At 26.8% G+C, this 16,752-nt stretch overlaps 1 protein-coding gene across 1 annotated transcript; it reads right to left on the minus strand.

Annotated features, from left to right (window-relative positions):
- Positions 1 to 5,571: 5,571 nt before the first annotated feature.
- LOC114188255 (amino acid transporter AVT1I-like) lies at positions 5,572 to 9,812 on the minus strand. The gene is made up of 3 exons (XM_028076830.2): positions 9,402 to 9,812; positions 6,676 to 7,283; positions 5,572 to 6,249 (listed from the first exon to the last, which is right to left on the minus strand). Exons 1-3 carry the CDS (start codon positions 9,595 to 9,597, stop codon positions 5,734 to 5,736), a joined length of 1,320 nt encoding a protein of 439 aa, XP_027932631.1. The 5' UTR covers positions 9,598 to 9,812; the 3' UTR covers positions 5,572 to 5,733.
- Positions 9,813 to 16,752: the final 6,940 nt, after the last annotated feature.

Here is a 16,752-nt window from a genome sequence, read left to right on the forward strand (position 1 = left end):
TAAGGAGGGACAATATTGGTTTATTTTTACAAAAATTGAGACTAAATTGAAACTAAAAACAAATATAAGAACCAAATTGAATCATTTTGACACGTGGCACAAGTGCAAAGTGACATGTGTAAAAAATAAAAAAATTCAAAAATTCAAAAAAATTATAAATTGACATGTGACGTTGACTTTAACATCGTCTAATCAAATTACCGGTAAGGATTAAATTGAATCATTCTTAAGAAAATGATGATCAAATTGAGACAACAAAAAAATTGAGGACCAAACTGATATTACTGAACAAATAGAATGACCAAAAGAATAATTTAACCTTATTTTTAACAAAGAACACTATTATGCACAATGGCGGATCTTCACCAAAATTTTTTAGGAGCCAAAATAATATACTCAAAATTTATATATTTAATATTATTGTGACTAATTCAATTAAAATGAATACATAATCTAGTATATCTATAACTATCAAAGAAATTAAACATATATAAAGGAATGTTTATCTTTTTTTTCATATTTTTGAACTCATGGTAATTGAACCATAATTAAATTTTTCAGTTAACTTTTTTCGATGTAAATAACCAAATTATCTACAAAATATTTATCTTCCATTTTATTAACGTGCATTTGATTCAAAAAAGTCTTCACAAGCTTTCATTTCATTGTTATGCGATGAGAAACCATATTATCATATTTTTATCTTCATCGACAGTTTTTCCATCAATTTTAAAAAATAAATTTATTCCTTTATTTTTCATCAATATACCTATTTAGAAAATAAGTTTAAGAATAGAAAATAATTTATCATAATCTAATCAAAAGTTGAGACATAATTACTAAAAAAAACTATGATAATCAAGTTAAAATTAAAAATCGGCTATGAAAAATCACATAATATATTGCTTCTTCTCCTATATTAATAAAAAATAAATATACTAAAAGGTCATGAGATAAAAAATAGTGCTAAATGTTAAATAAATATTTCACTATAAACAAGAGAAAGTTACCTATTTTTATTTATTTATGAATGGAAGAGAAGATATGAAAAAATATAAAGAAAATAATGAATTTTTATCTAACTTTTTTTTAGTAACAAAAGAAAATAAATAAGATGAGAGATTAATATAATATACGAAAAACTCAAAAAATAAAAAATATCTTAATAATTTTGTTTTTTTATATATTTAATTTTATATTTTATTATTTTGTTATTTTATTTTATAAAATAAATTAAAAATGTTTAATTTAATTTTTATTAATTTTTAATATAATATTAACTTAATTTAAAAAGATACATACAATTTAAAAAATTTTAAAATTTATATAATTAAAAAAATTTAAAATATAAATAAAATAAAAATAATTAAAACAATTTGGGGAGGGGGCCGTGACCCCGCTGCCCCTTCTATCATCTGCCTCTGATTATGCAGCTTGAGAAACCTTAATTAATTTCCTAACTAATACAGTTTGAAGATTGTGCTCTAAGATTAATATCAAAATTTATTAAGTCGTTCCATGTAATAAAAAGTGAATGCCCTAACCATTATATTTTAATAGATCCCAATGCATGGAACATGGAATAAGAAATGTTTAATAATTTAATGATACTCACTTTGCATTCCTATTTTTAAAACGAGTCTAAATTAGGTCTCTTTTATAAAAGAATAATACGATTAACAATGCATCATATTATCACTATCTGATACTTTATTTTTATTTTTACTTTTTTTGTAAAGTTATTTTGTTGTCACGTATCAATTCTTGATATGTGACAATCTCAGTGTCACGTGACAAGATAATGTCACGTGTGCAAAATGTCATTGTCTTAATTTCAATTTAGTCTATATATATATATATATATATATATATATATATATATATCATTATTTCAATTTAGTCCTCACTTATGTGTCTTTGATTCATATTTTTCCTAATTTTTTTAATAATTGAAATATATTTTTATAATCCATTTTTTATAAAATTAAAATTAATTAAGAATAAATATTTTTACAAAATTAAGTACTGATATTTATATTAAAATTTAGTGGTCAACGAATACATTAATAAAATATGGGTTAATAATATACAATAATGTAATATGTTAAAAAGTAATTTTTAATAAAAAATATTAGTATAACATTTATACAAATAATAAATTTGGTCTGAAATTGGGGAAAGACAATCACTACTAGAAATTCTCATATTACATGGGATTTTTCTTGTAAATTTGTTAAAAAAATTTGCAGGAAGAGATTTTTTTTTGCCATTTTTTTTAAGAATTTTAATTGACAGGTAATTCTTTCGTAGATAATCATTTCCTACAAAATTATAAAATTTGCAAGTATTTCCTACAAAATTTGTTGTGAAAAGTGTTTTATACAAAATATTTTACAAGAAAATTGGTAGCAATATCTTGCAAATTTTTTTTCACAACAAAATTTGTAGGTATTTCCTACGAAAAAATTTTCAAAACAAAATTGTCAGGAAATATAAGTTTTTTTAGTAGTGAATATTACTCTATTTTGAAGAGAAAAAAAGTGGGTGACTATATTATTCTATTAGTATAATATTTTTTTACCACAAAATATTAATGTAAATATCAGTACTTAATTTTATAAAAATATTTATACTTAATTAGTTTCAATCTTATAAAAACTAACAGATTAAAGAATATACTTCAATTATTAAAAAAAATTGGAACAAAATTGAACCAAAGACATAAAAGTGGAAACTAAATTGAAACAATGAAATATATATGGGGACAAAATTGAGATAAGTAGAATAAAATTTCACACACATGACACTGACATTGTCATGTGTCACACCAGAAACTTGATATGTGACAACAAAAAAGTTTGTAAAAAAAATTAAAATTAAAAAAAAAAAACTAGAGAATGACACACACCATTAACGACATTAATTCTTTTTTTTTTAAAGTTGAAACACAATTGACACTTTCTTAACCACAGATACCAAATTGACACATTTCTACAAAAAATAAGTATCATCCAAATAATTAAATCAATCATAAAACATGTTACAACTAGATAAAACTCAGAATTCAAAAAGATCATGAGTGTGTGAGTTTTTTCACGTTTAACATTTTATAATTTCTAAAATAATTTTATAAATGGTTTTCACCAAGAATGAAAATATTTTTAAAAACTTATTTAGATTTTTAAATTAATGTATTTAATTTTTTTTAAATGATAAAATACTAAACAGTAGCATTCTTAGATATAATATTTGTAAAACTATAAAATGTAAAAATATTCCGTAAAAGATGTGCTAAAATTTGTCAGGCATGAAATGCTTGTCCTGTGAACACATGATACAACTAATTTCTATAGGTTAAAATATTCTATTGGACTATGTTTTTGTTCAAAAATCTCAATCAGATCCTAAGATTTTTTTAGTCTCAATTAAGTCCATATTTTTGAAAATGCGTAATAATTAAATCCATTTTGTTAGTATGGTGGTAACGGTGTTTAAGATGTGACACGTGTCAGCACCTCATTTTTTTTTGAATTTTTGTTGATTTTTTTTAAATTTTTTTTTTGAAAATTATTCATTTAACGTGTCACGTCAATATTGTGCCACGTGTCAAGTCAGTAAAGGTGACACATGTCAAGTCATTGTCCGAATCTCAATTTGGTCCATATGTTTGTTACTTTGATTACATTTCAGTCCATTTATTTTAAAATTTTAAATATATTTAATTTAACTTTTAACAAAATTGTTTTAAAATTTTATATTTAAATTTATGAAATTGTTATTTTTAAACCAACTCTAACATTTGTATATAAATTATTTAAAACAATTTTGTAACAAGTTAAAATAAATATTTTAAAATTTTTAAAACAAAATATAAGTAAAGTTTAATGTAAAATAAAAATTTAAATAAACTTAATATTATTAAAATGTTTAATAAAAATAGGTGTAGTTATGCTTTTGGTCCCCATTTTAGAGTCAAAATCTCAAATTGGTACCCGAATTTTTAAAAGTTTTGTATGGAAGGGTGCAAATCAATGACTAATCCTGTGAATATAAAGGAAAACTTTAACCAGGAAGGTGGAATTCAAAGAGTAAATGAGACATACTTCAGGAGTTTGATTGGGTATTTGATGTAACAATAACAAGATCAAAATTATTGTTAGGATCAAACGCTTTTAGACAAAAAATTATAGCCATTAGTCTTGTGACCCGGCCCACTTAGCCTCCGTCACGGTACAATTGATGCCACATGCAACAATCTACCTCTCAGCAATTGTCCTACTATGAATCCCACTTGAATTGTGACTTGGCCCACCAACCCACAAAAATCTCCCCCTTAACAATTGCCCACCAAAAATTGAACTCGTGATCTTGGCTCTGATACTAATTGTTAGGATCAAGCGCTTACCACTAGACTAAAAGCTATAGCCATTAGTCAGGGTGCAACTCTTTTTACTTAAGAGTGTAATAGCTCAAGTGCCACTATCCAATTGTGACCCAACCTACTTGACCTCTGTCATGGGACAATTTATGTCACATGCAACACATGTTAACTATTATAAGTATTTTTATCTTGTTCATGCATTGTACAAGTGACACACCTGAAGGCTGCAAGAAGACTAATTAGATACATCAAAGCTACAACTAATTTTGGCATTAAGTTCAAGAAAAGCAAGAGTTTCAAGTTGTTGGAGTTTTTTAACGGTGTCTAGACAGGTTCATTGATGACATGAAAAGCACCTCAGAATATTTCTTTAGTCTTGGACGTGGAGTTTTCTCTTGAAGTTCAAAAAGTAAGAAACACCAAATCTATTTATTATTAAAAGAGTTTATTGTTGCAACTCTTACTATCAATCAAGCCTTGTGCCTTAGGAAAATATTGAATGATCTTAATTTTGAGTAGACGGAAGACACTAAAATCTTTATTGAGAATCAAGTTTCAATAACTATTTCTCATAATCTTATATTATATGAAAAAAACTATACACTTCAACATCAATGTTTTTCTTAGGATAATTTAATAACTCTTACTATTAGAAGACTAACAAGAAAATGCTTGATATTAAATACTACAAAGCAGTAGGAAAAAATGCTACAAAGCACCAAAAAGAGAAAAATTATTTGCAAATCAAAAGTATGCTTTTATTAGAATCACTTTAATGGACTCTAACTAAAAAATAAATTAATTTATAAATTACGAGTTAGCATCAATTAAATCGATTTCAACAATAAGTAATTTTAATTTTAACATTATAGCAAGAGTTTATTCTTGGTGTAATCAATGCTATTATATATCATCCTGTTAAAACCGATTCTAAACTTTATAAATTAATTAACCGGATTATTGTAGCGAACTATTAAGGATAACATCTCACAAATTTTTTTAAATGAAGTAAAATTTGAATGTAATTTAATTCTATAAAACTAATTTATAAAATAAAGTTTACACCATACATACCATACAATGTAAATTTGCTTATCGTAGAATCTCCAACACAAACAAATAAAGCCAAAAACGTCTTGGTACCTCATTCAGAAAAACACACTCTAGAACAGAATAATCTCTGAAACATGTTGAAATGACAAGAAGATATATCCGACAAAGATTATGCCTTACAAAAAATGTCGATACAGGTTTTCTAAGTATTGACAAAAGCACATCTTTACACACTCAAGTACAAAGAAACATAACAGCTTCAATTATTTTCCAAAATGAACCATCGAATCCACCAACACTTACAAGTTATGAACTATATCTACAAGAGATGTGTAAGTACCCACACAAGCAATAGTAACCCCCAACACTATTATCGAATAGTTGATGATCATTTCAGACCCAAAAGTCTTGTAAGCTCCTGAAATCTTCAAGTAGCACACTGATGGCACTAGAATTGAAGCTGACACACTCAGCAATGCCCCAATCAGTGACATGAGATATCCAAACAAGGGTATGGCCACAGCTACAATTAGAGAGCTTACGAGAATGGAGGTGCTAACAAGTGTGTGTGTGAATCTTTTGTTGTAGTGCCATGAAATCTTGTTTTTCACAGCATTTATGACTGGGGTAAGCATCAATGCATATTTTGTTATAGGATTGACCAAGGTGGTGAATATTGCCACATGTGAACTGAACTTGCTTGTTGGAAGGTTCAAAGTCACCTGTGATTCAACCTCTTGTCCAAACATTAGGTACCCCAAAACACCTGCTGCTGCATAACCAAGAGTGCACACTGAAAAGCACGTAGACAGAACCTGCAAATACAGAGAAACACAAACTCTTGTTAACTATATAGCGAGTCAAATCATCAAAATGAAGCAGTTGGAGATCTTGTTAGGTCTAGAGGGGAGGTTTACTAGGAAAACACAACACTAATAAGACCTGAGTCTAATCATATAAAGCATTGACACCACCCTCAATACAAAATCTTAAGACAACAGATTTATGGGTCTTTATATTTATCTCATTTCTACCAAACGTGAAACTTAGACCTATACTTGAATTTCCAAGATCACATCGATCAAAAGAAAGACGAGTTTATAATATATAAGTGGGTGCATATCTCATCTTACAAACTGTTATGTGAGTTGAGTTAGACTTAAAGTTCACTTCTTAACGTAGTGTAAATTTCACAGAGTATATAAATGGTGCAAGAGTAGCAAAAGTTGTTGTGTTCTTACCCTGGAGAACTGAGTTTTGTCTCTCATGGAATTGTAGAGAGTGGGAAGAATGGGATGTGCACTGTAACAGAAGGCATATAAGCTAGCAGCAGCAGGTATTCCACTGAATCTGAAGAGTTTTCCCTTTGCATGAAAACCAGTGCCATCAATGGTACCATTCCAAAACAGAGAGAGGAGGAAGATGGAAGAAGCCAAAGCCCCACTTGCAGACACATAAGAGAGCATGCTCATATCCTCTAACAGAAGACTAGGAAGAACAGCAAGAGCAGCAACTATGGTAAAAATTGTTGCACCACCGATTGTTACCCCTGCAAGGTTAACTTGGATATTTGGTACTAATTTGTTAAGGTTGTCACCCTCTAAAATGAGAAAGCCTGTTACAACAAGATAAAGCTCAGAATTCATGGCGATTGATACCATCAACCTCCCCTTGTATCCAAATGCACGTTGACCTATGTCAGGGAAGGTTCTGATATCAGGATCCATGTCCATGCATCTTTTCACCAACATCCCAGTGTAACAACAAGCCACGGCTATCACAAACAGTAGTGAAATGCTTAACCATCCCCCAGATGACAGTGCATAAGGCATGGAGATAATACCAACTCCTGACACCATAGCACCACAAATCATAGTCATGTAAGCTTCAATAATCCTTAAATTCTTCAAATTTAGTCTCTGTTGATAAAGTTTATCAGCATTGATGCTTGTGTAAAGTTTTACACACAGTTAAATGGATTTGATTATTTTACGATACTGTTTAATTCATTAACACGTGATAATGCATAAAAAAAATTACATTCACATTGAAGTAAATTCTTGTACCAAAAAATAGGTATATGTTAAATTAATTTATTAAAGAAAACATTATAAATATAGTTTTTACACTACTAATCAAATAAAAATTATTATAGTGGTCAAAATATCATTTATATTATCAGATTATTATAATTAAACATGAAAGGTAATTTGTTCCCACACGAAGAGATAAAATTGATATATTAGTTTCTGAATCTAATTTTAGAAAACAATAATAATACACATATAAATATTGTTTATAGTATGTATTCATATATAGAAAGAAATTTATATTATAAGTGTATTTAATTAATTGTCTGTAATTGCAAGTGGAACTTCACAAATCCTATCCATTTAATTTATTGTGAATTTATATCTAAAATTAAAATATCATAAAATTCTAACGGTTGGATTTGTAACTGCACATTTTGCAGCATACTTCAAACTTTAGTGATGATGGAAAATAGCATTTTCTGTATCATTGAAACATCTGTAACACTGTCACGTGAGTGCTTATTCCGTGCTACATCCTTAAATGAACACAAAGAAAAGCTACATGCGTTCCATGTATGGACAAAAGTCAAAACAGAGTAGGTATATATCATAAAACAAAATTATTCTAATTCTTCTGTAATATTTTTTTTATTATTAATTAATGTATTACTATATACAAATATTTTATGTTTTGAGTAATAAATATTATTATTTTCCTTTAATTCATTTTTACAGCACTTATTAAGATACGCTGATAAATTTACACTTTTCTCAGTCGTAAATTATTATACATCATATAATTTTAATTTTTACAATAATTATTTTAAAAGTCATAAATTAAATTTAATTATTTAATTAATAGTATATAAAAATTTAAAATATAACAGTGTATCCAGATAAAAATCATGTTTAATAATATATATACATATATATAATGTATGAGTAGGGATAAGAATTTATAACATTATTCAGATTAACTTAATCTGTCTGAATCTTTCCTATTGAATAATTTAGACTAATTTTTTTAATTTATAATTCATCCGTTAGATTAAAAAAATAAATTAAAATTAAATTTTAATTTATAAGTTAACAACTATTTAAGTAAATAAGCAAAATATTGTTTATAAGGTAGTGTATTACGGGATTTTTAATATGTTTTGTACCAAGATAAATATACTTTAGTGCCAAATACTTAGGCCTTTTAATATGTTCATTAAAATGTATATTTATTAATTTACACTTAAAGAGCACGTCATAGAAAGATTTTAAATCTATTTTAAATAAAATTATATCCTTTAAGAAAAAGTCAAGTTCAAAAACTAAAAGCAGATTTCATGTAAATAATCATTTCTTGATTTTTTTTCTTAATGTCTATTTAGAGTGGAGTTTCTCCTACCCAATAACATTCATACCCTTATTATAGTCAAGTAGTTACAGAAGCAAAACTTTCGAACCCAGAATCTGATGATTTTTTTTTCCCAGATTAAGAACTTCTTCCAAAATCAAAACTTTCACACCTCTTTATACTATACGAGAATTCTTAAGCTTTAATTGTAATCAGCAATAGTAATATTAACTCTAAAATCTTCAGACGTTTTTAGACAGAAAAAAGATGCATTTTCCCTCACTCTCAGACAAATAACCATGAAAAACTCTCACAAATATTATCAGTTTTTAAGGCATTCATGTAACAAGCAATAAGATCTTCGATCCTTCAAGAAAAAGCAAGATACCAAAAAGGACCAAAACTCAAGAAAAAGAAAGAAAGAAAGAGAGAGTGCATATGTATCATCGTCATCATGGATATGGTAACAATGATTCTGAAACCAACCAAATTGAATCTAACAAGATTCAAACTTTGATGAAAAAGAACGACTTTTTAATACATGCGAAAGCAAGAAAACCAGAAAGAGAAAAGAGGGCATGCAAATTACCTGAGAGGGCATTAATCAGATTGAAACAGGTCTTGAAAAAGGAGGTGTTACCCTCATGAGATGTGTGCAGATCCCAAGTTTTGGCATCCAACACTTCATCTGAGCCATTCACTCGGTGCAATCTTTCATCTTCCAAAAGGGGTATGGTGATGATGGAGGAGCATCTCTCACCTTGCTCAGTACCAGCCATGGACATGAAAACAAGCTTTTTTCTGTGTATATATAATATATATATATATATATATATATATATATATATATATGTTTCAGTGTTTGTGACTACAACAAGATTGCACTGTCCTTGTGTTTCTGGTGTGAGACACACAGGGTACAGAGAGTTCAAAGGTTGATTCTCTTCTTTTTTTTCTTCTAAAAAATGTGTACACAAAATGCCCTTTTAAAATAATTCTTTGTATCTATCCAAGAAAATTCTGTGATGGCTGGTCTGTTCACAGGGACTCGAGTTTCTAAATTGTTTAACTTTTGTGCACTTGTGGTTTAAATTTATTTCTACATTTTGAACCACTGGGGTAAGTGTGACTTTAATTATAACTTTTTTAAGTAAGTATTATATAACATTTAATATAATTAAAATACTGACATAATTATTTTTAAAAATTAGTTCTTTCCTTATAATGGGGTGCCAATATATGGCAATGTTCTTCTCACAAAATTTATTAATCTGATTTGTCTATAAGGAAGTACTTTCTTATTTTATAAACATTCATATTCTTTTTAGAGTAACCATGATTACTTGCCAAAATAGGTATGTTGTTATGGTTCCCTTGTCAAAAATATTAATGTTCTTTCTAAGATTTGATTAATCTGATTTGTCAAAGTACAATTGTTCTTTGATGTTCTTTAAAATATTTCATAATGTACGCCTTAGTTAAAAAAAGTATACATCACGTACGTTAATATTTGGATTTAGGTCTAATTTTATTTCATAAAATTAGTTTAGAAAATAAATATTAGATATATTTTAATTTGGCTATCATCATTGGTGAACGTGAGATTCTCAACGTTAACATTGTCATAAAATGAGTAAAGACTAGGATTTCTATTGTTTTAAAAAACACGTTAACATTGTTATAAATGTAAATTTTCAAAGACTAAAATCTCTGATGTTTGAAACATATCATCAAAGATATCGAACCAACTAGAAGCATCATGCAAAGTGAATCACATGTATGACTTAGACTTTGTTTTTATTTTTTTTTTTAAGTACATATACTCGTGGAAAGTGTAGAGAGAAATGAAAGAAACATGTTGCAAAAAGTAAAAAGTTGATTTAAATAAATTAAGTCTTCCTTTTTAAAATGCGTCATGAAAGATAAGAAAAGTTAATTAAGTGGAGATAACCTTAAATTTGTGCTGGGTATGTGGAAGATGCAAGTGCATAGGCCTCTTGTGAGGGAACCATTGTTGATAATAATGGTGTGTTTATCTTTGTGGTGAAGATGGTAAGATCTTATATATATGGAAAATATTTCTTGGTTTGGTATTGAATGAGTTTTTGGTAAGAAAAATTATTATTATTGGTAAGAATCATGTCTTGGTGCTAATTTGACAAAGAATGGAATTTGTTTTCATTTTCTATAAAAATGAAATGTGAATTTTAACAGTATTAAGTTACTTTGAAGATTTAAATATTTTACATAAGTTAAAAATAAAATAAAATTATAATACATATGCGTTGGAAATTGAGTCTAAGTCCCACATTAGATTGATATAAAAAAGTGATCATATAAGGATGAAGACTCATAAATTCATTACCTTAAGATTTTGGACTAAGAAGTATCAATGGTTTATATTGTTGGACTCAGATTTCATTGGTATTATATTTATCTGATGAACCTCTTCACTTCCTCGGTAAACCTAACAATTTTACATAAATTTGATTATTTCAGTATTTTATTTTTAAAAAAAAATAAAATAAAAATTAAATTTAAAGAAAAAATAATTGAAGATACGAAATCAAATCAAATTTTGAAAAAGACAAAATTGTGCTAACAAATTTGATAACTTATACTATCCTTACCAAACTACAAACCATTTACAAAATTGGTGTCATTTAGTTTGGATGTATATAAGTACTGAACATATGTTTTGGTATGATATAATGTGATTAAATGAGCATATATTTGGTATGAAAACTGGTCCATATTATGTCACATTATGAGGTGCATGAGTGTGACGAAGATAAATTATCTAAAAGTCGAGAATGACGTTCAAAATGAAGGTGGAGCAATGTGAGGACACAAGAGTGATGAATCGAAAATGTGAGGTGTGTAGGTCCTATTTTTTTTATTTTCTTCCTCTTTTTCTCTGTTCTTTCTTTTTCTTCCCCTCCATTTTTTTATGCTTTTCTTTATGTAAGTTTTATCTTTTGACGAGTGATTTGGTGATGATTGAACAAGTCCCTAAAATGTCCTAATGTACTGTTGTTGGAAACATATAAACAACTATTAGATACGAAAGTTTGGAATCAAATTGATTATGATCGTAGAAAATATTTTCTGAGAAATATCGATTTAATTTTAATAACTTTTTCTTATAATTTTAGGTAATATCTTTTAAATAAATTTTTTATTTTTTTATATTCTAAAACTACTTAAAATATATGTTGTTTTTTTCTTATATCCTGTTGGAGCACATTTCCCTTTCTTTCTTTATTTTCTGGCAATGGTGCAGAGATCGAAGCCAAACGTGATTATTTCTGATTATTTCTATTTTTCTTTATGCTTTTAATTATCACATGAGAATGTATGGTTAGCTTTTATTAGTCCCATTTAAGGGCATGTTTGGTTTTACTTTATTCCCACTTTCGAAATCATTTTTAAAGGAATGCTTCTGACTCATTCCGCGTGCGCCCGCCGCACTCGCCGATAAAAAGAAAACTTTTGAAAATAACTTTTTCTAAATTTAAATTAGTTTATATTTAACTATGTAAATTTTTTAATTAGATTTAACATAGTTGTATATTTAAAATTAAAAATATTGGATTAATTTGAAGGATTATACGGAGTCTGCTATTGTGGTATTTGTGACTTAATTTTTGGTTTTATCTTATGAATAAAGTGGTGTAAAAGAATGGATAAGAGAATCTAGTCAATGATACGTTGTGGTTGCTGAGGTCTATCCCTGACTCAATCACCTCAATGGGTGTTAAGAGATTTCTCTTCAGAGATATGTATTAAACAATTTTATAAATTAGATGTAATGAAACTGTGTTTCGGTAAACATTTTCGAATTTCACTTTATTTATTAAATAGTTTCTTTATGATCAATTTGTTTGTATCCATAAGTGCTGGGTCAAAAAACTTTGCCTTAATGGAAAAAAATATAATATTTTGATTGAAAAACAATTTTTTTAGTTAACGTAATTTCTTAACCGAAAATTCTTATATAATTAGCTTTCATACATCACAAATGTGCATTTTCATATTTTAAAATATTATGTGATTTTTCATTATCAATAATAAATTAAAATTCTAACATCGGTAAAAAGTAAAATCAATTTATAATTTATAAATAGGTGTAAGTGTTATTTTATAAATCAATATTGTAAGATTGAGTTAAACTTATAAAATTTACTATTAATATAATATTTAAAGTAGTTTATGACAGATAAATTTGTTGTTTATCGAGTCTATTATTCTATTTGTGTTAAAAATTCCATGTATTCTATTTGTGTTAGAAATTCCATGTAGATTAGAGAAAAAGTCAATTAATATTACATAAGTAAATACAAATTTATCTTACATACTGATTTTATAAAATTGAGATAACCTTAACATTTATTTTATCATGCATTCATCATACAAATATACTTTTATATGTTTTCTTTGATGTTCAGTATTTGAGAATAACAAAAATTAGAAAGCTATGTAATAAAAAGGATATTGATTAATTATTGTCTTTCTTAAAAAACTATATTAAAAAAATAACAATTATTATTTTTAAATATTTAGTAAGTATATTTCCATAAAAATATAAAACTTGTTAAAAAACTTATTTCCATTAAATAATTGTCGTTAAAAATATATATTCTTGTCTTGTGTAATAATAATAATAATTCAATATTCGAAAATTCAAAACAAAACGTGGTGAAAAAAAAAATGTTCTTCAATATTCGACGAAAGAAGTTTTTCTCAATAAAATAAATACAAGTAAAAATAAAAAGTAGAAGAAAAATATAAACGTTAGCTATTATTTCTACATTGGTTGTTCCTAAAAAGAGTGAACTCTAATTCTTTTACATTAGTTCCCGTATAAAGATTGTTCCCATAATTAAGCTTTTAAAAATTACCATCCGAATATCATATTAAAATTAGCCAAAATATTTTAAGGAAGATTAAATTGCATTGCACCACTATAACTTTATACACAATGCAGATTATCTAAATCAAATGTTTGAATTATATATATAATTTGGCGGTGTACGTGTGGTAGGATATTATAGCAAATTTTAATATTAATTTGTTCTCTGAGATATTCCTTAACATAGATTGATGTTGATGTTAGTGGAAGTATTAAACATTTTTGTAGTGTGTAGGATATCTCTTATGAAAGTTTTAGAGTTACTCAATTTATAAACACTAATAATATATATATCTTTTTCTTAGGTTTACTTTGCATTTCTTGGTTTGAATACGCAATCTAGTAATTATAGTTTGTTTACAAATGTCTTTATGTAATAATAACAAACAATGTACTTATCCTATACACACAAAAAATAAATTAAGCATTCAGTGCACCTTTTACCTCTTTCCCTTTCATCATTCCATTTCAAGACAGCACAACCTATGCAGACAACAAAAGCTTGGCTTTCATTGGATTCGTATATATGCTCTTCAAGAGAAACCTTCCAAACACATACATATTATAACCCTGCATCTTTCTTCCACAACATTGGCTCTGCTATTCTGAATTTTCTTAACACAAGTTATTATTATTATTATTTTTCCTCGAAGAATGGTCAAAATATAAGTTAAAATAAATTAGAAATTCAAGTGAGTTTAAATCCCACATTGGTCAGAAATGGAAAAATAGAGCATTATATAAAGATAAAGATCCACAAATTTATTGTCTCAAAATTTTATATTGAAAATAATATCAATATTTTATGTGATTAAACTCATATGGATGTTTATTTTCTCCTGAATGAAACCTCTGTAAAATACGTTAATTGTGATCCTGATATATTCTTAAATCTTCTTATTTCTCGTCAATTTGAGATTTTTGACAAATTTGAGAAAGAAGTAAATAAGTGTGAATTGGCAAATGCAGGTTTGAGTGAGGGCTGCATGGTGATTTGATTACATTGGTGTGTTGTGGTGCTGAGCACTGACAAAGCATGTGGAGCCTCAAAGATTGAAGCTCAGAGGGAGATATGGTGCCATTGGTTATTCATTCTGTCGTGCATTTCAAGCATTATATAAACAATAACATCTTTAATAATGGAGATATAAAATTTAAAGTTATGCTCATATGGAGGACCACTTTTATCACTTTCTTATGTCTGTAACTGTAAAATATCAAAATGATGCATTCATTAAAGTCACTAAAATTACATTGGTAGAATTATTCGGATAACAATACTGTTTTGATACATCAATCTAAACACGAAACTATATTAATGAATCATTCGATAACAAACTGTCTGTCAATAGCATAATAAATTTAACGAACATCAAATTTCATTAAAATAAGTTTTGAAAAATATTGATACTATTTTCAGAGATACAAATTTTATAAAATTAATTTTGTAAAATAAAATGTATAAATATTTAATAATATAAATTTGCTTTATTTATCAACATGGTATTTTTGAAGGGTTAAATATGTTTTTGATCCCTCAAGTTTCAGTAAAATTTTGAATTAGTCAATTTTCGAAATTTTTAACCAATTTAGTCTTTCGTCTGTAGAAATGCGTGAATTTGGTCCTTTTAACTAATTTTTGTTAAGTTTATCTGACGTTTCAAGCATATTTCATGATAGTATTTGAATTGTTTATACTATTTAATACATCTTCGCTTCAATGTTAACTCAAATATTACTATAAAATGTTTTGAAACGTTAAATAAACTTAACAAAATTTGATTAAAAGGACTAAATTTACATATTTCTAAAGATAAAAGACTAAATTGGTTAAAAAATTTGAAAATTAATTAATTCCAAACTTTACTCAAACTTAAGGGACCAAAACATATTTAACTATTTTTTTAACTTATCTTTTAACATGTTTTTGAAATGAAAACTACTTTCTTTCGTTTAGTACCAAAATCTAAGAGGCAGGAGTGCACTCATTACTACAATGTGCCATTTCCGAAGCTTGTTTGAGTTGGAGCAATATTGTGAAAGGTTTTGCCACCTTTTTAAGTGCCTCAATTATTAATCTCCTTTTCCAGAAAAAAAAAAATGCTCTCTGCCATCTTTCTAGTACTTTTTTCTCACCAATAACTAATTCACAAATGTTGAACAAATATTTAATTTAATTGAAAAGAATATAAATATTAGTTATGATTAGAAATTATTTTGAATACTTCTTCGCTAAATAATTTGCCTCTTTTCGAAATACTTAATTTTATTATTGTAAACAGATATAACTTGTTTTTTAATGACTTTTTTAAGAAATGGTCATTAGATAGATAATTATAACATTAAAACACTTTTTCCTAATCCTCAAGAAACTGATTCCACTGTCTCACGCATATTTTTTTTATTAATTTCCTTAATGGTGCATATTATCATTTATTTGACACTCTTCCTTATCTTACCCTATATGGATTTATAAGAGTACCCTTCATTAGGATAACCTAAAAAAATTTCATGCTAATACTTTTTCATTTGAATGAAATAAAATACACGTATAGTACACAAGGTTCACTACTTTTCTTTTAGGGATGTAGGTCCACATTTCAAAGTAAACATATTAATCCAAATGGCGGACAAAAAGTAAAGAATATTCGAGAAAAAGTGATATATGAGTTTTTATATATGCATCTTTTACAGAAAAAAAAGAAGAAGTATTTTATAATTATTTTATGAAATTTATTTATTTATTATTGAGAATAACAGCATGTTCATCATTTTGATGAAGACATATGATGAAAAAGAATACAAATACTCACACACTTTATATGTTTGTCCGAAGATAGTGGGTATTTTGACCTTATTATAATAACGAATACACTTTATCTAAGTTATGTCCAAAGAGAATGGGTATTTTTAACTTGTTATAATAATTAAATTTGGAATTATTTTAAAATTTCATATATTGATAGTTCAAATATGTTAGCCAAAATATAATGCGTTTGGACATTTTAGGTTTTGCAAAAGCTTAAAA

Source organism: Vigna unguiculata, chromosome 6, assembly GCF_037176805.1.
Source record: "Vigna unguiculata cultivar grain cowpea cultivar isolate G323 ecotype 2 chromosome 6, ASM3717680v1, whole genome shotgun sequence".
NCBI classification, from domain to species: domain Eukaryota; kingdom Viridiplantae; phylum Streptophyta; class Magnoliopsida; order Fabales; family Fabaceae; genus Vigna; species Vigna unguiculata.

Coding starts and splice junctions, on each gene's coding strand:
- LOC114188255 (XM_028076830.2), bottom strand. CDS start 9,597: ATGTCCATGGCTGGTACTGAGCAAGGTGAGAGATGCTCCTCCATCATC. Junction 7,284..9,401: donor TCTGATTAATGCCCTCTCAG/GTAATTTGCATG, acceptor CTATGGTGTCAG/GAGTTGGTATTATCTCCATG. Junction 6,250..6,675: donor ACAAAACTCAGTTCTCCAGG/GTAAGAACACAA, acceptor CTGTATTTGCAG/GTTCTGTCTACGTGCTTTTC.